The sequence below is a fragment of the Heterodontus francisci genome, chromosome 13, assembly GCF_036365525.1.
Source record: "Heterodontus francisci isolate sHetFra1 chromosome 13, sHetFra1.hap1, whole genome shotgun sequence".
Taxonomy (NCBI): domain Eukaryota; kingdom Metazoa; phylum Chordata; class Chondrichthyes; order Heterodontiformes; family Heterodontidae; genus Heterodontus; species Heterodontus francisci.
The window spans coordinates 120,174,450-120,196,630 of NC_090383.1; the positions used below are offsets into that span (position 1 = coordinate 120,174,450).

General features: G+C 46.7%; 1 protein-coding gene across 3 annotated transcripts in view; it reads left to right on the plus strand.

The window, feature by feature from the left end:
- Positions 1-1,059: 1,059 nt before the first annotated feature.
- Positions 1,060-22,181, plus strand: part of chrna2b (cholinergic receptor, nicotinic, alpha 2b (neuronal)) — a 34,599-nt gene continuing 13,477 nt past the window's right edge. Inside the window, exons 1-5 of one of the 3 annotated variants that reach the window (XM_068045621.1) lie at positions 1,060-1,083; positions 6,219-6,493; positions 13,356-13,507; positions 15,797-15,841; positions 16,548-16,657. In XM_068045621.1, coding sequence (XP_067901722.1) covers positions 6,421-6,493; positions 13,356-13,507; positions 15,797-15,841; positions 16,548-16,657 — 380 coding nt within the window. In that variant the 5' untranslated portion in view covers positions 1,060-1,083; positions 6,219-6,420. The other 2 variants (XM_068045619.1, XM_068045620.1) reach the window with 2 other exon arrangements.

Consider the following 22,181-nt stretch of genomic DNA (forward strand, 5'->3'; position numbering starts at 1 on the left):
CTGCGGCCTGGACGGGTCCGTGTTCCACGTTTATACGGAGTGTGCGAGGTTGCAGCCCCTCTTTGAGTATCTGAAGGGGCTGCTCCTCAAATTCTGGCTGCACTCCAGTCCCACGCTCCTGATCTTTGGGCACCCGGTGCGGAGGGGCTTGGGCCGGGAGGAGGATCTCCTCGTCGGTCTGCTCCTGGGCCTGGCCAAGGTGGCAATTCACAGGTCCAGGTTGCGGGCGGTCCGTCCTCCCCGATTGCCTGCCCCTCTTCCGCGGTTACGTTCGCGCCCGGGTGTCCCTGGAGAAGGAGCATGCGGTGTCCGCCGGTACGCTTGAGGCCTTCCGCGACCGGTGGGCACCGCAGGGACTGGAGTACATCGTTGACTCCGAGAATGGCATTTTAATTTGTGTTTTTTGTTTATTTATCTGTTTTTAATAAAGTTATTTTAAAACTGTAAATATGTACATAAAGGGGGCCTGAGGAATAAAGGCCCCCTCAATGTGAAAAATATAAAAGGGGCCTGGGGTATAAAGGCCACCTTAAAAAAAAAGAAAAAAAAAGGAGCTAAAAAAAAATGGGGTTAGATACTAGCTTGGTGGGCGGGGGGATGCTGGGGCCCAAGTCAAGCAAAAGCACCTTAGCTTTCATCTTCCTTGACCCTCATAGGTTGGGTTCAGATCTATAAACCTAAATCCTGGCACCCATTACTTCTCACAAGTCTCAGGTTGTCACGGACAAATGGTCACAGCATGAAGATTTTCACTGAGAATCAACTTTCAACAATGAGGACATTTTATAATCTTCTGCAGCCAAGGGTTCACTTCACTCACCAAAAATCATCTCTCTACCCTGTTCCCATCAAACACTCCCAGGAGAGGTCCAGTACGGGGTTAGATACAGAATAAAGCTCCCTCTGACATTGATTAAAAATGGATAGATAAATCTCCTCCTTTACATACCTCACAGGCACAAAACTCTGAAACCCAGTTAACACACATTTCCCCAGCACACACACATTACTGCATGCACACAAACCCACTCCACACTGGCACACTTAGATTTCAGATGCAGAGTCAACAAAGACTGATACCAGGTAATGGTATTTGAACACAAACTCACATGTTCACACACTCACACGAGCACACACGTTCCTATGCACATACACTTTGACCCAGAACTCAGCCATACTCACAATTACATTCACATGCACACACTCACAGACTCACACACAATGGGTTTTCTCTCGAGTTGGTTGGTTGTTTAGAGACTGTGTGGTGGAGGTGAGTTCCAGTTTGGTTATGTGAGGAGTCCGGACTGTGTGAGAGCTGCTGGACGCCCCTCTGTGTCTTGGAGATAACGCAGCCTGGACTGGCCTTGTGAAGGGCAGCAGATCTAAGCAGTGCCTCCTGTGAGCGGGCTCCGAGGCTGCTGTCCCTCCCTGAGCCCTCACATCGGGTTTGGACACATCGCTGGAGTTTGTATCCCCAATCAGTGAGGGAGCGGAGCGCCGACACCGGCTGAGGATCAGAGTCTCCTCCGGCTCACACATCACTGCACCCGGGGAAGCCCAGGGACACGGACCGGCTCCACAATGAGTGGGTGCGGAACAGGACTGGTCTCCCAGTGATCCCGGACTAACTGTATCGCCAGAGCCAGGGTTAGTCACTGTGTGAGTATGTGAGGCTCCCGGCACATTCCCAGTGTGAAACTCTCCCATCACATTCTCTCTCTCTCTCTATCCTTCAGTCTCCACTTTCTGTTTCTCTCTCCATATATCCTTCAGTCTATCCTTTACTCTCTACTCTCATTCTCCATGTGCTATATAATTCTATAATTATGATGTTATCATGTTCACTACTGTTATGCCTACATTAATCTTGATTTCAGTCTCTCGTACTCGGGTCAACCTATCTGACTTTGTTCACATAGTTTTGCTCCTCTTACTCTATATTTCTGTTTTTATTTCTCCATCGTTCTGCTTATTTTCTATTTCTGTCTTTGCTTAGTTTGCTATTTCTCCATCTTTCGATTTTCACCATCTTTCTATCTCTATTTCACGTTGTCGCTATTTCTCTCACTATTTGTATCGCATTCTCACTGTCTATTTCGCTGTGTTTGTCTCTGTTCTCTATCTGGTTGGTTATATCATTATCTCAATCTTCTCTATCTCTATCGTTCTCTCTCTTTCTCTGTTTATCTCCTTCGCTGTTTCTCCGTTTATTTTTCATATTTATTTTCCTATTCTCTATGTTTACGTCCATTCAGTTCTCTGGATATCTCCATTCTATTTCTCTCTCTGTTTATCTCTCTTCCGGTTTCAATTTCTCTCTCTCTTTCTTTCTCTGATGAGTATAACTTGTTCCAGTCCTGGACAATACCCGGTCTGATTTATATACGCAGTTTATTGAGTTTTATCTGTAACGATGATTGACTATCAAAGAGCATGTGGGAAAACCCAATGTTCAGTAGAGAATATGAGTGAAAACAATTAACAGTGATCAGTAGGGCATGTTCAATGTTACTCCCGTTGTATAGCTTTTGATGAGGTGCTGAGAGAATGAGATTGTGCATAGATATGAGGGAGGAGACAGAGGATTGGCGAGTGGCAAATATGAAATCCTTATTCAAGTGAGGATGTAAGGACAGTCCTAGAAACTACAGGCCAGTTAGTTTAACATCAGTGGTGGGTAAGGTCTTCAAAACAATAATCAGCGGGAAAAATCAACATACACTTGGAGAGGTTGGAGTTAATTAAGGATAGCCAGCATGGATTTGTAAAAGGCAGCTCATGTTTGACTAATCTAATGGAATTTTTGATGAAGTAACAGAGAAGGTTGATGAAGGTAATGTAGTGGATGTTGTCTATATGGATTTGAAGAAAGTGTTTGATAAAGTACCACATAGAAGGCTGGTTCACAAAATTGAGGCTCCTGGAATAGTAGGGTCAGTGTCCAATTGGATTGGCTTAAGGACAGAAAATAGTGATGCATGGTAAATGGTTATTTTTTTTCAGACTGAAGAGTAGTTGACAGTGATGTTCCCCAAGGGTCAGTGCGAGGACTACTGCTTTTTTGATATATGTAAATGACATGGATCTTGCAATAGAGAATAGATTCTCAAAATTTGCTGATGGTGCTAAACTTGGAGGAGTGGCAAACAGTGAGGATGATATGAACCACCTGCAACAGGACATAGATGGACGAGCAGAATGGGCAGACAAGTGGCAGATGGAATTTAATACAGACAAGTGTGAGGTGATGCATATGGCAGAAGGGATAGGGTGAGGCAAAATAGACTTAATGGTACAGCTCTAAAGAGTGTGCAGGAACAGAAGGACTGGGGTTGCATGAGCATTGATCCTTGAAGGTGCCAGGACATATTGAGAGAGTGGTTAGTAAAGCATATGGGATCTTGGGCTTTATAAATAGAGGCATTGAGTGCAAAAGCAGGAAGGTTATGCTGAACCTTTATTAAGCTCTGGTTAGGACCCAAATAGAGTATTGCATCCAGTTCTGGTCTCCAAACTTCAGGAAGGATAGGAGGATCCTTGAGAGGGTGTAGGGCAGATTTACCAGAATGATTCCAAGAGATGAGGGATTTTAGTTACAAGGTTAGATTGTAAAAGCTAGGGTTGTTCTCCTTGGAGCAAAGGAGATGGAGGGGAGATTTGATAGGTGCGTACATGATTATGACAGGATTATATAAGGTAGACAAAGAAAAACTGTTCCCATTAACTGATGGTCCGAGGACTAGGGGAAACAGATAAAGGAGTTTGAAAATAGATGCAGGGCTTTTTTTGAGGAAGATCTTTTTTACGCAGTGGTTGGTAATGACCTGGAACTCATTGCCCATGAGGGTGGTCAAAGTGGTGACAACCCAATGACTTCAAAAGAAAATTAGATGGGCACTTGAAAGAAATAAACTTGCAGGGTTACGGGGATCGAATGGGGAAGTTGGACTGACTGGGTTGCTCTGCGGAGAGCCAGCATGGACTCGATAGGCTGAGTGGCCTCCTTCTGTGCTGTAAATGACTCTATGAGTCTATGACATTTTGGGTGAATGAGTGGATTGAAGTAGAGGATTTGACTATTGCCGCAAGCTTGGTACTGTTTCAATGTTGGAATAATTCAATGGGCGAGGGGAGGCCAGTGAGACTTGTAACAAAGGGCCCTGAGATGTATAGACTGCCTCAGTCACCCTTCACTGAAACCCCTTTGGACAGAATGGGATTATCCAATTATTCCAGGTGATTTAAAAGTCAATTTCCAGAGCTTTGTACTGTCAGCTTGATTATGCATTGTCCCCTTTAAACTGTCAAACTCCACTTGGTGCAGGTGCAAATAGTTAAATTATTTATTGCCTGTCTGAATCATTCTTCAGATACACAATTCAGACCCAAGAGCCCGCCTCCTGCTAGCATCAGCTGCATCAAGAGGAGCCAACAGTCTCTGGCTCCTAACTCAAGTTAGCCCCCGTGTCAGTGAAGATCAGAGGATAAAATTCCCTCTGTTCAGTATTCTGTGTCTGTGGAGATTCCCTCTGTTCACTATTCTGTGTCTATGGAGTTCCCCTCTGTTTCACTATTCTGTGTCTGTGGAGTTTCCCTCTGTTCACTATTCTGTGTCTGTGGAAATTCCCTCTGTTCACTATTCTTTAGTTTAGTTTTAGTTTAGAGATACAGCACTGAAACAGGCCCTTCGGCCCATCAAGTCTGTGCCGACCATCAACCACCCATTTATACTCATCCTACACTAATCCCATATTCCTACCACATCCCCACCTGTCCCTATATTTTCCCTACCACCTACCTATACTAGGGGCAGTTTCTAATGGCCAATTTACCTATCAACCTGCAAGTCTTTGGCATGTGGGAGGAAACCGGAGCACCCGGAGGAAACCCACGCAGACACAGGGAGAACTTGCAAACTCCACACAGGCAGTACCCGGACTTGAACCCGGGTCGCTGGAGCTGTGAGGCTGCGGTGCTAACCACTGCACCACTGTGTCTATGGAGTTCCCCTCTGTTCACTATTCTGTGTCTGTGGAGTTTCCCTCTGTTCACTATTCTGTGTCTGTGGAAATTCCCTCTGTTCACTATTCTGTGTCTGTGGAGATTCCCTCTGTTCACTATTCTGTGTCTGTGGAGATTCCCTCTGTTCACTATTCTGTGTTTGTGGAGTTTCCCTCTGTTTCACTATTCTGTGTCTGTGGAGATTCCCTCTGTTCACTATTCTGTGTTTGTGGAAATTCCCTTTGTTCGCTATTCTGTGTTTGTGGAAATTCCCTTTGTTTCACTATTCTGAGTCTGTGGAGATTCCCTCTGTTCACTATTCTGTGTCTGTGGAAATTCTCTCTGTTCACTATTCTGTGTTTGTGGAAATTCCCTTTGTTCACTATTCTGTGTTTGTGGAAATTCCCTTTGTTTCACTATTCTGAGTCTGTGGAGATTCCCTCTGTTCACTATTCTGTGTTTGTGGAGATTCCATCTGTTCACTATTCTGTGTCTGTGGAGATTCCCTCTGTTCACTATTCTGTGTCTGTGGAAATTCCCTCTGTTCACTATTCTGTGTCTGTGGAGATTCCCTCTGTTCACTATTCTGTGTCTGTGGAAATTCCCTCTGATCACTATTCTGTTTTTGGAAATTCCGTCTGCTCACTATTCTGTGTTTGTGGAAATTCCGTCTGCTCACTATTCTGTGTCTGTGGAGATTCCCTCTGTTCACTATTCTAATTATGTTTGAAATTCCCTCCGGTCTGTCTGTGTAATACAATGTATGTGAAATGATTGGGGCATTTTGGAGAAACAGATTGGGTCCTACATTCGGCAACCCTTTCCGTATGAAGCAATACACAACCTAAAAACAGTACCGAGTCGGGCAGGCCTTGGGAAGGAATCGGCCTTCTCTCGATGTCTTGTTAGACTAGAGCACAATTCACAAATACTTAAATCACAGTAACACAACCCAGGACAAGTCGCTCTCTTCGATCATTTAAAACATTACATTTTTTCATCGATAATGTGGGTTTCAGTTAGACGCTGACGAATAAGAATCAAAAGTTTGTTTCAGTGCCTTATCGCCAGATAATAAGCTGAGTGCAGCCTTGGCCCGAGCTCTGGTCTTCACTTGATTGAAGGACCTGTAAATGGTGAGAACTCTGTTTTATTGCAGTAAAGTGCAATCCTCGAAGTTTATTTACTAATATAGACGCCTCTCTCTTTTCTCACAGGTCCGCTCGTTAACTCTTGCCTTTTTGACATCGCCTCAGGGTGAACCAGGTTTCAGGACCAGGGACAGCGCAGTGATTCCTCCCTCACTCAGTGCAGAACCGGGGCACATCCGAAGCTGTAACTCCACCCCAATGATTTCCTGGTGGGACAACTGAGACTTGGTTATCTCTAGTTTAAAGCTGAGGTTGCAGGAAAGTGGAAATGAGTTGTATTTCACCCAGCGTGCTGAGAGGCTGCAGTCTCCTCACCTTCGCCATGTTCCTATCCAGAAGCAGTAAGTTGACATTTTGCAACTTAAGTTTCGAGGCTATATTGCACTGAGCAGCTCCTAATCACTGGATTTACACCCCACTCGGTTCCCGCTCTCCACCCGGGACCTTTCCTTGAACTTCCTGGTAAAAGTTCCAATGACGAGGAGATTTAGCGCTCCTTATCCGCTCCCATTCCTCCAACCCCCCCTTATTCCGTCTCAAGACAGGAAATCTCGGCCGCTGACACCTCTCACTCTGCCCCAGGCTCAGGTGCTGAGGTCACCGTGTGGCAAATGACTTTCAATCCTGGAGATCCATGTCCAGCAGTGACGGAACCCCAAGAGAGAGGGGGTGAGGGGTAGAGGGAGGGAGTGAGGGAGAGAGGGAGGGAGTGAGGGAGAGAGGGAGGGAGTGAGGGAGAATGGGAGGGAGAATCCTTGTTGAAAAGGACATGGGAATGATATATAAAACACAGTGGAACGGTTCGAGAGGAGGCAGACCAGGCTGATTCTGGGATGCAGAATGACACATTATCAGGAGACTCCCAGGGCTGAATTTATTTCTAATGGACAGAGAAACAGGTGGGGGTGAAATGAAAAACAGTTTTTAAACTGGTACCAGGCGCAGTGCTGTGGGATGACTGTACAATTAACAAGTCCGGGCAGACTGGAAATAGAACATAGAAAAATACAGCACAGAACAGGCCCTTTGGCCCACGATGTTGTGCCGATCCTTTGTCCTCTGTCAAGGACAATTTAATCTATACCCCATCATTCTCCTTTATCCATATACCTATCTAAAAGCCGTTTGAAAGTCCCTAAAGTTTCTGACTCAACAACTTCCCCAGGCAAGGCATTCCATGCCCCGACCACTCTCTGGGTAAAGAACCTTCCCCTGACATCCCCCTTATATCTCCCACCCTTCACCTTAAATTTATGACCCCTTGTAACGCTTTGCTCCACCCGGGGAAAAAGTTTCTGACTGTCTACCCTATCTATTCCCCTGATCATCTTATAAACCTCTATCATGTCACCCCTCATCCTTCTCCGTTCTAATGAGAAGAGGCCTAGAATGTTCAGCCTTTCCTCGTAAGACTTATTCTCCATTCCAGGCAACATCCTGGTAAATCTCCTCTGCACCCTCTCCAAGGCTTCCACATCCTTCCTAAAATGAGGCGACCAGAACTGCACACAGTACTCCAAATGAGGCCTTACCAAGGTCCTGTACAGCTGCATCATCACCTCACGGCTCTTAAATTCAATCCCTCTGCTAATGAACGCTAACACCCCATATGCCTTCTTCACAGCCCTATCCACTTGAGTTGCAACTTTCAACGATCTATGCACATAGACCCCAAGGTCTCTCTGCTCCTCCACATGCCCAAGAACCCTACCGTTAACCCAGTATTTTGCATTCGTGTTTGTCCTTCCAAAATGGACGACCTCACACTTTTCAGGGTTAAACTCCATCTGCCACTTTTCAGCCCAGCACTGCAACCTATCCAAGTCCCTTTGCAGACGACAATAGCCCTCCTCGGTATCCACAACTCCACCAACCTTTGTATCATCTGCAAATTTACTGACCCGCCCTTCGACTTCCTCATCCAAGTCGTTAATAAAAATCACAAACAGGAGAGGACCCAGAACTGATCCCTGTGGCACGCCACTGGTAACTGGGCTCCAGGCTGAGTATTTACCATCTAAGACCACTCTCTGCCTTCTATCAGTTAGCCAATTCTTAATCCAACTGGCCACATTCCCCACTATCCCATGCCTCCTGACTTTCTCCATAAGTCTACCATGGGGGACCTTATCAAATGCCTTACTAAAATCCATGTACACCACATCCACTGGTTTACCCTCATCCACTTGCTTGGTCACCTGCTCAAAGAATTCAATCAGGCTTGTGAGGCAAGACCTACCCCTCACAAAACCGTGCTGACTGTCCCGAATCAAGCAGTGTCTTTCCAGATGCTCAGAAATCCTATCCCTCAGCACCTTTTCCATCAACTTGCCTACCACCGAAGTAAGACTAACTGGCCTGTAATTCCCAGGGTTGTTCCTATTCCCTTTCTTGAACAGGGGCACAACATTTGCCACCCTCCAATCACCTGGTACCACCCCCGTCAACAGAGAAGATGAAAAGATCATTGCCAGCGGCTCTGCAATTTCATCCCTTGCTTCCCATAACATCCTTGGATATACCCCGTCAGGCCCGGGAGACTTGTCTATCTTCAAGTTATTCAAAAACCCCAACACATCTTCCCTCCTAACGAGCACTTCCTCGAGCTTACCAGTCTGTTTCACACCGTCCTCTTCAGTAATACACCCCTTCTCATTCGTAAATACCGAAGAGAAGTACTCATTCAAAACCTCACTTATCTCTTCCGGCTCAACACACAGTCTCCCGCTATTGTCCTTGACCGGACCTACGGTCCCCCTAGTCATCCTCATATTTCTGACATACGCGTAAAAGGCCTTGGGGTTTTCTTTTATCCTACCCGCCAAGCATTTTTCATGCCCTCTCTTAGCTCTCCTAATCCCTTTCTTCAGATCCTTCCTGGCCATCTTGTATCCCTCCAGAGCTATGCCTGTGCCCTTTTTCCTCAACCTTATATACGCATCCTTCTTCTTCCTAACAAGACTCTCAACCTCTCTTGTCAACCACGGTTCCCTCACATGACCATCCCTTCCCTGTCTGACAGGGACATGCTTATCAATGGCCCCTACTATCTGCTCCTTGAAAAAGTTCCACATTTCGACCGTGCCCTTCCCTGCCAGCATATGCTCCCAACTTATGCTCCTCAGTTCCTGCCTGACAGCATCATATCTACCCTTCCCCCAATTGTAAACCTTGCCCTGTTGCACATACCTATCCCTCTCCATTACCACAGTGAATGCTACAGAATTGTGATCACTATCTCCAAAGTGCTCGCCCACCAACAGCTCTATCACTTGCCCTGGTTCATTACCTAGTACCAAATCCAATATTGCCTCCCCTCTGGTCGGGCAGTCTACATACTGAGTCAGAAAAGCTTCCTGGACATACTGCACAAACACTACCCCATCCAAACTATTCGATCTAAAGAGTTGCCAATCAATATTTGGGAAGTTGAAATCCCCCATAATTACTACCCTGTGACTTCTGCTCCTTTCCAAAATCTGTTTCCCAATCTGCTCTTCCACCTCCCTGCTGCTATTGGGGGGCCGATAGAAAACTCCCATCAAGGTGACTGCTCCTTTCCTGTTCCTGACCTCAACCCACAGTGCCTCAGTCGGCAGATCCTCCTCGAAAATTCTTTCAGCAGTTGTTACACTATTTCTAACTAACAATGCCGCCACCCCACCTCTTTTACCACCATTCCTAATCTTATGAAAACATCTATAACCAGGTACCTCCAAGAACCATTCCTCCCCCTCACCTATCCACGTTTCAGTGATGGCCACAACATCGTAGTCCCAAGTGCCCATCCACGCCTTCAATTCACTCACCTTATTCCTGATGCTTCTTGCGTTGAAGTATACGCACTTTAACCCTTCTCCGTGCCCATCTGTCCTCTGCGACAGTGCTACCTTCCCCAATACCTCACTACACTCTTTGTCTTTCTGAGTGGACCCACTGGTCCCTGGACTACAAGTCCGGTTCCCATCCCCCTCCCAAACTAGTTTAAACCCTCCCGAACAGTACTAGCAAACCTCCCTCCCAGGATATTGGTGCCCCTCTGGTTCAGATGCAGCCCGTCCTGTTTGAACAGGTCCCATCTTCCCCAGAATGCAGTCCAATTATCCAAGAACTGGAAGCCCTCTCTCCTACACCATTCCTGCAGCCACGTGTTCAGCTGTGCTCTCTCCCTATTCCTAGCCTCACTATCACGTGGCGCCGGCAACAAACCAGAGATAACAACTCTGTCCGTCCGAGCTTTCAGCTTCCAGCCTAACTCCCTAAACTCACTTCTAACATCTGTGCCACCCTTCCTTCCTACGTCGTTGGTGCCAATGTGCACCACGACCTCTGGCTGCTCCCCCTCCCCTTTAAGGATCCTGAAGACGCGATCACAAACATCACGGACCCTGGCACCAGGTAGGCAACAAACCATCCGTGCGTCTCGCTTGCGCCCACAGAACCGCCTGTCGGTACTCCTCACCATCGAGTCCCCGATGACTAGTGCTCTCCCATTCTCCCTCCTTCCCTTCTGAGCCACAGTGCAGGACCCCGTGCCAGAGGCCCGTTCACTGCAGCCTGCCCCCGATAGGCCGTCCCCCCCAACAGTATCTAAAACTGTATACTTGTTGCTGAGGGGAACGACCACAGGAGATCCCTGCACTGACCTCTTCCCACCTCTAACTGTTACCCAGCTGCCTTTGTTTTGTGGAGTAACGACATCCCTGTAGCTTCTATCTATCACCCCCTCAGCTTCCCGAATGATCCTCAGTTCATCCAGCTCCAGCTCCAGTTCCCTAACACGGTCTGATAGGAGCTGGAGACGGATGCACTTCCAGCAGGTGAAGTCGGCAGGGTCACCGGAGGTTCCCCTCACCTCGAACATACTGCAGGAGGAGCACTGCACTCCCCTGGCTGCCATTTCTTTTACTCAATTACCCCTTAATTAAGTACAAATATAGATATTAACAAAAACAGTGAAATAGCTTACCTGTTCAGTCCTTTTTGGCTAGAGGAGGAGGGTAAAAAGGGTCTTATTATTAGGTTAGAGGAGGAGGATGGGTGGGAGACACTACATGTGTAGTGTCTCGGGTTAACTGAGCTCCGCACCTTTAAAGAAAATACCTACCCAGGAGTCCTTGCTGCCGTCCAGCTTCCGGTTCCTCCCGCGCCAAAAGTAACTTGAACACAAGGAAAACAGTAAGTACAACTTTTAAAACACAGCTCCTGTTGCCTTCACTTACCCACCGAAGAGTCGCTACCTTCTCCTGCTGCTCCGCCGGGAAATGAGGCCGAGTCCACGGAGCTCCGCACCTTTAAAGAAAATACCTACCCAGGAGTCCTTGCTGCCGTCCAGCTTCCGGTTCGTCCCGCGCCAAAAGTAACTTGAACACAAGGAAAACAGTAAGTACAACTTTTAAAACACAGCTCCTGTTGCCTTCACTTACCCACCGAAGAGTCGCTACCTTCTCCTGCTGCTCCGCCGGGAAATGAGGCCGAGTCCACGGAGCTCCGCACCTTTAAAGAAAATACCTACCCAGGAGTCCTTGCTGCCGTCCAGCTTCCGGTTCCTCCCGCGCCAAAAGTAACTTGAACACAAGGAAAACAGTAAGTACAACTTTTAAAACACAGCTCCTGTTGCCTTCACTTACCCACCGAAGAGTCGCTACCTTCTCCTGCTGCTCCGCCGGGAAATGAGGCCGAGTCCACGGAGCTCCGCACCTTTAAAGAAAATACCTACCCAGGAGTCCTTGCTGCCGTCCAGCTTCCGGTTCCTCCCGCGCCAAAAGTAACTTGAACACAAGGAAAACAGTAAGTACAACTTTTAAAACACAGCTCCTGTTGCCTTCACTTACCCACCGAAGAGTCGCTACCTTCTCCTGCTGCTCCGCCGGGAAATGAGGCCGAGTCCACGGAGCTCCGCACCTTTAAAGAAAATACCTACCCAGGAGTCCTTGCTGCCGTCCAGCTTCCGGTTCGTCCCGCGCCAAAAGTAACTTGAACACAAGGAAAACAGTAAGTACAACTTTTAAAACACAGCTCCTGTTGCCTTCACTTACCCACCGAAGAGTCGCTACCTTCTCCTGCTGCTCCGCCGGGAAATGAGGCCGAGTCCACGGAGCTCCGCACCTTTAAAGAAAATACCTACCCAGGAGTCCTTGCTGCCGTCCAGCTTCCGGTTCCTCCCGCGCCAAAAGTAACTTGAACACAAGGAAAACAGTAAGTACAACTTTTAAAACACAGCTCCTGTTGCCTTCACTTACCCACCGAAGAGTCGCTACCTTCTCCTGCTGCTCCGCCGGGAAATGATCATTTATTCTTTCCATGTAGTCGTGAATTAATATCGAACGAACTCCAAGTGAAATTTCTCATTGCCTGTCAATTAACCTCTTTCGAAAACAACAAAGCTGAATAAAACCAAAAAGCAACCTTGCATTTATATCCAACATCTCATCACATTCTCTGGACGTCCCAAAAACACCTTAGGGAATGCACTCTCCCCGTAATGGGATTGAGAAAGATAAATATTAAAATAATATCGATTCTCCCTTGGTCTATAAAACACGATGGGTTTTCCACCGCTGGGACCCGAGGCTCATTATCTGGGATGCAGCTGGTTAGGTTTCCAAGCTGGCTGGTGAGATTGAATTACTCTTTTTTTGTTTGATTGACTTTGGATGCTCAACAAACGTCACCGAGATTCATCCATCTCCAAGTTTCGCCTGTTGGCAGTGCCTGTCTGCAGACTCGATGATTGGACAGAGGACAGGATAGAGTCAATGTTATATTGTAACATTGGTGAAATGAGTTTGGGGCTGAGCAACCGTTTCTTATGTTCTCGGGGAGCAATTCAAGATCTGGTCTCAATTCATAGATCAGACATGACAGGGGTAGTGTGGTCATCCATATGGCTCCTAATGTATGGAGCACATAGGAGGTGATGTATGTAGCTCTTAACTGATGTACAGACAGAGGGGGAAATAACAGAACACCATTGGCCAAGCTTATGAGAACCTTTTTTTGGAGGCTTTATATTTGATTTTATTTCTAGCTGACCACTGCAGTGATCATTCAATGAAGTGAATCAAAGGTTTAGATTCTGTCCGCCCTTGTGTTCAGCCACAATCCACCAATTCACAGCAATAAATCCCATTGGTATTCAATCAGTAACAGTGAGTTCTGCCCAGGCCATCACTCTCACCTTCTCTCTCTTCTTATTTCTAGTTTATTGTCAGGAGAAGACCCGATCCCAGGCGGAGGAGAGACTCTTCAAACATCTCTTCACCGGCTACAACAGGTGGTCCAGACCTGTGCCCAACTCTTCAGACGCTGTCATCATCAACTTTGGCCTTTCCATTGCTCAGCTCATTGATGTGGTGAGACATAGCTCCGTACTGCTCACAATCAGTATTGCTCACAATCACTGCTCGCAATCACTGCTCACAATCAGTACTGCTCACAATCAGTGCTGCTCATGATCACTTCTCACGATCAGTACTGCTCACAATCACTGCTCACTATCAGTGATCTCACAATAAATGCTCACTATCAGTGATCTCACAATCACTGCTCACTATCATTGCTCAGAATCAGTACTGCTCAAAATCACTGCTCACAGTCAGTACTGCTCACAATCACTGCTCACTATCAGTACTGCTCATAATCACTACTTGGAGTTTGTGGGAGGCAGGGATGGGAAGTGTTTACATTCACCCAAGGTAAATAAAGAACTAAAGAAACATTAAGAAAGAAGTTGCATTTCTATAGCGCCGTTCACAACCTCAGGATGTCTCAAAGCGCCTCACAGACAATCATGGCTGTAATATACACTCCGCACAGGCAAAACCTTTTGCCCGGGAGTTAAAGAGGGAAATTTGCCCCCTCCCCTCCTCCTAGTTCCATGTCTACTGGGTGAGTTGTTTGGGGCTGGGGGCGGTGACAATGTCCCCGTCATGTTCAGAGACCCAAGTGTGAACTGCAGTCTCTCCAGTGCTGGAGCAGAACCTGAGCTGAGCCCAGGGTGAGTGTCATAGCTGGGGGAGGAGATGAGGAGACCTGGGGTGGGGGACAGGCTGTCAGGTCCAGATCTGGGCTGGTGTTTCTATTCGATTAAGGATGGAGATAGAGGAGCCACACAACAAACAAATAGATTAAAGGTTTAGGGACAGTGTGTATTAAAGTTTACTGCACAGTCTGCTGAATGATTTATAATCATTTCTGTGTCTTGTTATCTGTGTTGTAGGGATTGAGAGTTCCTGATTCTCTCTGGCGTTTTCACAACAGGTTAAACAGCCACCAGTGCCCAGCTAACTGTACCATTGGGAAATATTGAACAGGTTACTGAGGCAGGCGGGGAGAAGGTTTACCAGTGAAAAAGGAAATGGGATCCCCTGACACACTGTGCACACTACACTGGGAGTTCCCACTGAAGCCAGTTTATAGCTCACTGCTCTCAGCTGCAGCAGTGACCAGGGGGCTTGTCTTTAGTGTCTCTGACACCGGGGAAAGGACAAAACTCAGCTCGGACTCTCCCCCCACCTGCGTCTTGTCAGATCAGGCCAATGATGCCTCCATGGTCAAATAGCATGTTGATACTGACTGACTGAACTTGAATAATGGGTCAGACGTTTACTGTGGGGAGGGAAAGGGAGAAGGAGGTGGTAGACGCGGGCACGATAGCGGTCTTTTAAGATGTATCTAGACAGACACATGAATGGGCAGGAAGCAAAGAGATACAGACCCTTAGAAAATAGGCGACATGTTTAGATAGAGGATCTGGATCGGCGCAGGCTTGGAGGGCCGAAGGGCCTGTTCCTGTGCTGTAATTTTCTTTGTTCTTTGTTCTTTGTTCATGCAGATGCCTGCATCTGTGCAGCTCAGAGAAGTTTCCTCGGCTGCTCTCCAGTCAGTCAGACTGAATCCATTTGCTCCTTGCGCTTCACTTATCTGCTGGAGGTTAGAGCAGACCGCACACATAACAGATAACCGGGCCGCAGAATATCACAAAGAGCATTTGCTGAAATGCTCGCACTGGTTGATTGCTGCCCATTACACCGGGGCACATATTAAATCACAAGTTATTAGAGCAGAAAATGTTCCTTCTAGGCTGAGAGCGATGGGCTGGATTTAGCCCAGCTGGTCCCAACTTACCTTTATTCAACCGCACCCACTCAGCCTTATTCCTCAGGTTGGGGCAAAGGATCACATGGCACTGTTTTAAAGAAGAGCAGGGGAGTTCTGCCTGTCCTGGTCAATATTTATCTCTCAACCCGCACTATTAAAAACAGACTATCTGGCTCATTATCACGTTACTGTTTGTGGGATCTTGCTGTGTGCAAATTGGCTGCCGTGTTTCCGACATTACAACAGTGACTACAAAGTATTTCATTGGCTATGAAGTGCTTTGGGACGTTCTAAGGTGGTGATAGGTGCTATAGAAATGTCAGTTTGTCTTCATATCTTTGATTAGCATGCAATAAGGTAACTGTTTCAAAACTGTTTAATGCCTCCTGAAAATAATGGGCAATGTACAAGTTAGGATCTGATCACCAACACACCAGAGGGGGATTTTCTGATCCAATATTCCCCATTCACTCAGCTGCTTTATTGGTTTATTGGTTAAGAAGATGTGGTTAATTGTCATTTCCTTCCCCCCTTTGGAATAGGATGAGAAAAACCAGATGATGACAACCAACGTGTGGCTCAAGCAGGTGAGTCTATTGTATCAAGGTAAGATTCCCAGGGCCAGGTTCTGACCCATTGGAGTGTCTGAGGTTGGTTAGTGGCATCTCCTCATTGTCCACCTAACATTTTCATTGGCCAGCCTGCCAGGAGCAGGAACCAATCCCCATGCCCGAGAAGCCCCAGAGCAAGTCCCCAAAGGGACACATCCCACACTGTCATATTCACAGCCTTTAAACACAGGTTGGTGGGAGCCAAGGCTTGGGGGCTCCCAGGTGTGTGCAAGAGCACTGCTGGTGTTTAGCCAGCATACACCAAGATTCCAGCTGCTTATCCAGCTCGGATCATGCTGACTGGGGATCTGATGGAGCTGTTGTTAAGGACCTTTCAGAGCTGATGGGTCACAGCCTTAACTTCAGTGCCAATAAAGCAGGAACTGAATCTGTGAATTCCAGTTAATGTTGATGTGAAGATTCCTCTAAAGTTAATTACACTTTATTTCTTTGTCACAGACATTCAGTTGAGATGTTGGGATGCTCTAAGTGGATGATCTCACTGGGCTGGGCATTCAATATGATTGGCTGTATCATTTATAACTGAGCAACTGCTCTGGGAACTTTAACCCTTTGTGTGAACCTTCACCTCCACACTCAGTACTTGTCCCTCCAGGTTTTTTCTTGCACTGTAACAGCTCCTCATTGCACCAACAGTATTCCTGATTTCCTCTTTTTCCAGGAATGGTACGACTATAAACTCACATGGGATCCTGTGGAGTTTGACAATGTTACTTCAATCCGTGTTCCATCTGAGATGATCTGGATTCCGGACATTGTTCTTTACAACAAGTGAGTCTTACAACTTCACCGGGGGTGAAATTCCTTGTGGATTCACCTAATCAGCCAGTCTAACTTTGGAGGAAGATCGGAGTAAATCTCATTAAAGTGTGCAAACAAGGGCCTGAAATTTGAACAGGAGTTGGGGGTGGGGGAGTGGAGGTTTGGCCATGAATAGTCAGCATTCACCCTCATTACTCCTCTGAACCTAACCACAACTTCAGAATTTAGTGCAGGGGAAGATTAACGCAGAAATCCTGAGGTTGAATTCTGTCATTCACAGCTCCACCACACACTGAGTTCTGAACAACCCCTCCCACAGCCAACAAAAATTTAAAATCAATTGATCTGGTGGGAAGATCCCCATTTCCATGTGAATATCATTGTTCGAAATCCTATAAAATTTAAGCCTTGTTCAATGAGGTGTAACTGGGTTTTTAAGGGAATATTAGTAATCGGTACTGCAGAATGACTGATCAGGACCTGGAAAAAATAATGGAATCTTGTTAAATTTTTCCATTATGATGGCTTACTACATTTTAAAACATAATTTTTTTAAAATAAAGTTTTTTCATGCTATTTCAGCTTCTATCTTAACCTCATGTATATGTCCCAATCTTTATTTCGCTTGCTGTTAAATGTTTACAAAATGATTATTATTAGTGCTTTTCATTTCTTGGTTTGCTGTCTGTGAAAATTCTTTAATATGACAGCTTGATGACATCGCTGCAGCTCAATGCTGGGAATCCCCAATAAACTACATGACAATAAATTGCATGGCGAGTGCTATGACCAGGTGAGAAGGGGTCTGGGGTTCCCTCTCAGCCTTTACCTGGTTTAACTGTAACAGGGTTTAATTTTTTAAAACACCATGTTTTTAGCTCCCCCCTCAATGAATCCTTGTTCACTGCTTTCCAATTGTAAGGCAAAGAAATCAGACAGGTTTTCTTAGATTTAAACAAGAAATGTGGAAGTTTATTAATCTTAAATTCTAATTCAGTTAACGACTACAAATACACGAAGCAACCATGCTAGCATGCATACGCGATAAACACACATACAGTTAGAGACAGAAAAAGTAGAAAGAATAAAGGGGAAAAGTTTGAGGAAATATTTGGTAGTTATTTACGGACCTTTGAGTTCAATGTGGAGTCTTTGATTGCTGGTAGGTCCTGCTGTTAGTTGGGATTCAGTGCACACTTTAACTTGTTTTGATGTAGGAGCCTTTTCTCTCTTGTGGTTTGCATGTCTTCAGTGGGTCCAGAGGCTTGTGCAAAAGCAGGAGAGTGCCAGCCAGGAGAGTGCTTTCTTGTTCCAGGTTCGGTTGCGATCTGCAGTTTGTTTTCAAAACTGTCCTGTGTCTAGTTCAAAAAGCTTGGATCAGCAGGTTAGTCATGTGACCAGCAGGTTTAACCATTCCTGCATTTGTGGATTCTATCATTTTAGCAGACTCTGGAATGCGCTTCCTTACATGTTCAATTTCTGGTGATCAAAATCCATTTGGGTTAATTGGACTAGGGAATAGTCCTTTGTCTCTCCAAGCACTGTCTCTTAGTATGCAAATGTCCTCCAGCCAAATGTCTGGTGATCTCTTTAAACAAGTCAGTTCTTCACTCCAGCAACAGTTTAAAATTAATGATCATATGATGAAATTAATATGTCTCATTCTTGGCAGGTGAGGGTCTTCATGCCACCTCCACACCTAGCGAATGGAATGCAATTTTGTTAAAAGAGCATTTCATTAAAAGGAACCAGAGAGAAGATAAGTTTAGGGAAACACACATGCATGTCTCTCATTAATTCAGAAATCCTAACAGTTGTTACAGCCTGTCTTTTCTGGGTAGCAGTGCTGCTTTAACTGCCCTTTTTGACAATCCAATAAACATCTGGTTTTTGGGGAAGTTTTTCAGTTTGCACATTTCCATGACTGCCGAGGGTGTCTTTGTTCTTGTTGAGATCTGCAGGAAGAGGGTTAGATTTAATTAGCCCTAGGTTGGAATTCTGCTCATTGGCGGCAGCAGTGGGTGGTTCCTCTCTGAACTCTCTTTCAGTGCTTTGACGAGTCAGGCGAGGACTTTTCACCTTAGGGGATGGTTGGTTCCCCTTTTTCCTGACTGCAAGGGAGGATTCCTTGCTCATTTTCCCTTTGTCCTCTGGGACACTCCTGCTTGCAGGTATTTGCCCAGATTCTATTGCACTCCCCTGCAGCACCTCGACTAGGTGAGGCATCACCCTCACGGTTTCCCTGCCCTCTTGAGGACTTTCTTTGTCTCTTTAGGTTCCTGTAAATGCTGTTAGCAACTCTGATGGGGTGCTTCTAGTGTCTGCATTTACATAGGAGGATGTGGGGTCTAACTTTTCAAATATTGCAGGGTTGGCTGACTGGACAGTAGGGGTTTCCACTTGGGATTCCTCCCAGACTTCCTTTAACCTGCCCTCTTTGTCCTTTTCCCCGCATTCCTTTCTAACCTTTTGCCAGCCTTGTACCTGTCTGTTCCCTTTTGTTCTCAGCAGGGGTCCCTTGCAGTTCACCAGACCTCTGCTGGAGGGTCCTCCAACCACTGATATAGGACTTAGGGGTGCAGGTTTCACTGTAAGTTTGGGGTTTCCCCTCAACCTGGAACATGTGGCAACTCCTACAGTACTCCACCACGTCTTTGTGGAGTTTTGACCAGTCAAACTGCTGTCTTATGTGGGCTTTGGTTTTTCATATACCGACATGTACAGCCACTGTAATCTAATGGGCCATTCTTAATATTTCTCCCTGGTATCTCTGCGGCACCACTACCTGGTGAAGCACTGTCCACCCCTTAATCTCAGGTGTGTGAGGAGAACTCCATTTCCTCATCAGTACTTCATTATTTAAATAGTAGCAATCAGGGACTCCCTCTGCTTCACTTTCAGACTGGGCAGCCTGTGCTAACTCTCTCAATACTGGGTCAGCTCACTGAGCCTCAACTAGGGAAGATTCATTTAATCCATTCCCTGGGTCTTCTAACTTTCCAAAGAAAGTCTCAGACAGACAGACTTCATGGTCATTTGCCTGCAGTGCCAATTCAGTCTCCTCTGGGGGAGCTGGTTTGATCATGGCCTGATCCACTGCACATTCAGGGAAACTGCAGGGGACCGTCTTTTGCCACTGCCCTGTCTCTCTGACCTCCTGCGGTCTCTCTTTCACTACTGGGGAAGCTACCACCTTTGCCCTGAAAGATCATTACCTAGGAGTAGGTCAACCCTGTCCACAGGCAAACTAGCGACAATCCCTACAGTCACCAGTCCTGAAACTAGGTCTCACTCCAGGTGCACCCGGTGTACAGGTACAGACATACACTGCCCTCCAATACCATTCACCACCATTCTGGTGTTTACTGCACTCTCTGGGGGAAAGTTCAGGTCTTTTTCCCATAAAAGGGATCTAGTGGCCCCTGTATCCCTGAGGGTTACTATAGGCTTCTTGCCCCACTCGAGGCATATGGGGTTACTCTCCCTTCAGACACAAAACACTGATATCCTTCAGGAATCCTATTAAATTTTCCTGCACTTGCAGTAGTAAGCTTCCTGGGTCTCACTCTTACTGCAGTTAAAGCCACAGCTTGTTCTGCTGTGCTTTCCATCAGGGTCCCTTCTCCTTCATTGAGTGGGTGTGCCCTGATTAACCCTACAGGTTTTCCCTTTAGTTTTCAGCAGTCAGCTCTTAGATGCCCTGCCTTATTACAATGGAAGCACACAGGTCTCTGGGTCTCACCCCTACTTACAGCACATTTCTTTTTGGCTGGAAGAGGGTCCCCTGTGTCTCCTGCTTTTATTTCCCTCCTAGGACTGCTTGGGCTTCTATTACCTTCCCATCCTTTGTTCTTTACGGATTTGTGGGGGTGTTAGGAAAGCTTTCCCCTGGGAAACCGACTTATAAATGAGAGCAATCTCCTCAGCCAGAACTGCTGCCTGCCGGGCTCTATGAACCTTCTGTTCCTCTACATGTATCTTTATGGAGTGTGGGAGAGAGTTTCTAAATTCTTCGAGCAAAATTACTTTTCTGAGATTCTCATAGCTGAGCTGCACTTTAAGAGCTCTCAGCCACTGGTCAAAAGCCAGCTGCTTACTTCTCTCAAACTCCAGCTAAGTTTGATCAGCTTGCTTCTTAAAGGTTCTAAACTTTTGGCGATAGGCTTCAGGTACTAACTCATATGCCCCGAGGATAACATTTTTTGTCAGTTCATAACTGGATGAACTCTCGTCCGGTTAGCTTGCTTTGTAGCAGGAGAGTCTAAGCCTCAGCTGGCCACTTTAACTGCCTTGCCAGTTTTTCAAAAGACACAAAAAATGCTTCCACTTCTCCCTCATTGAATTTTGAGATCAGTTGGGAACGTTTTAACAATTCTGTACCCAATCCTGAATTACGCTCCTCCATATTGGCCATGCTTCCACTGGGGTTACTCTGTCACCCCCGAGTTAACTCAACTCGTCTTAGCTCTCTCTCTTCACATTCCTTCTGGAAGGCTATTTCTTTCTCTCTCCCCTTTCTTGCTTTCTCTCTCTCCTCTCTCTTTTTCTTTGCACTCCTTCTGGAAGGTTCTTTCTATCTCTCTCTTTCTCTCTTTCTGTTTCATCAAATTCAAGTTTCCTCTGTTCCAGTTGTATCTTTGTAGCAATATCCTTTCAGAGTCTACTTCTAACCCTGTTTCTGCTGCCGCAGAGTGTCTGGTTAAAGTTAACAGGTCCTTGACTGCGCCCCTTCGCTTTGGGAGAGGAGTACGTCAGGGATGCCCCATGTCCGGCCAATTGTACACTATCTGTGTGGAGCCTTTCCTGTGCCTGCTTTGCAGGAGGTTGACGAGTTTGGCTGTGTGCGGGCTGGCCATGTGGGTCGTCCTTTCGGCTTATGCCGATGACGTGCCCCTCGCGGTCACAGATCCCGTTGACATGCGGAGGATGACTGCCAGCGGACCTTTTCTGCCGTGTCCTCCCCGAGGATCAATTGGGAGAAATATTCCGGACTTCTGGTGGGTCAGTGGTGGGTGGACTCCCTACTGGAGTAGTTAACAGCGTTTGTGTGGAGCACCATGCACCTCCTCCATCTGGGAGTCCACATTAGCCCTGCTGAGGAAGCCTGGCCGGCGAACTGGCAGGAGTTGGAGGTAAAAGTCACCACTCGGCTGGGGCGCTGGACAGGACTGCTCCGAGTGCTTTCCTACAGGGGCCGAGCGTTGGTCATAAACCAACTGGTGGCCTCCATGCTGTTGTCACTTTGGCCCCGCCCCCTGCATTTGCCACCAAGATCCAGAAGAAGCTCGTCGATTTCTTCTGAGGCAAGAGGAAACACTGGGTCTCTGCCACGGTCCTGAGTCTCCCGATCGAGGAGGACGGCCAGTCGCTGGTGTGCGTCTGCACCCAGGCTGCGACACTCCGACTTTGGACCCTGCAGAGATACCTGTACGTTGAGCATCCTCCCAGATGGTGTGCACTGGCGGCATATTTTTTCCGCCAGGGCACTGCCTCCAAGACAAAACGCAGCTCCTGGCAGTGGCGGCACAGTGGC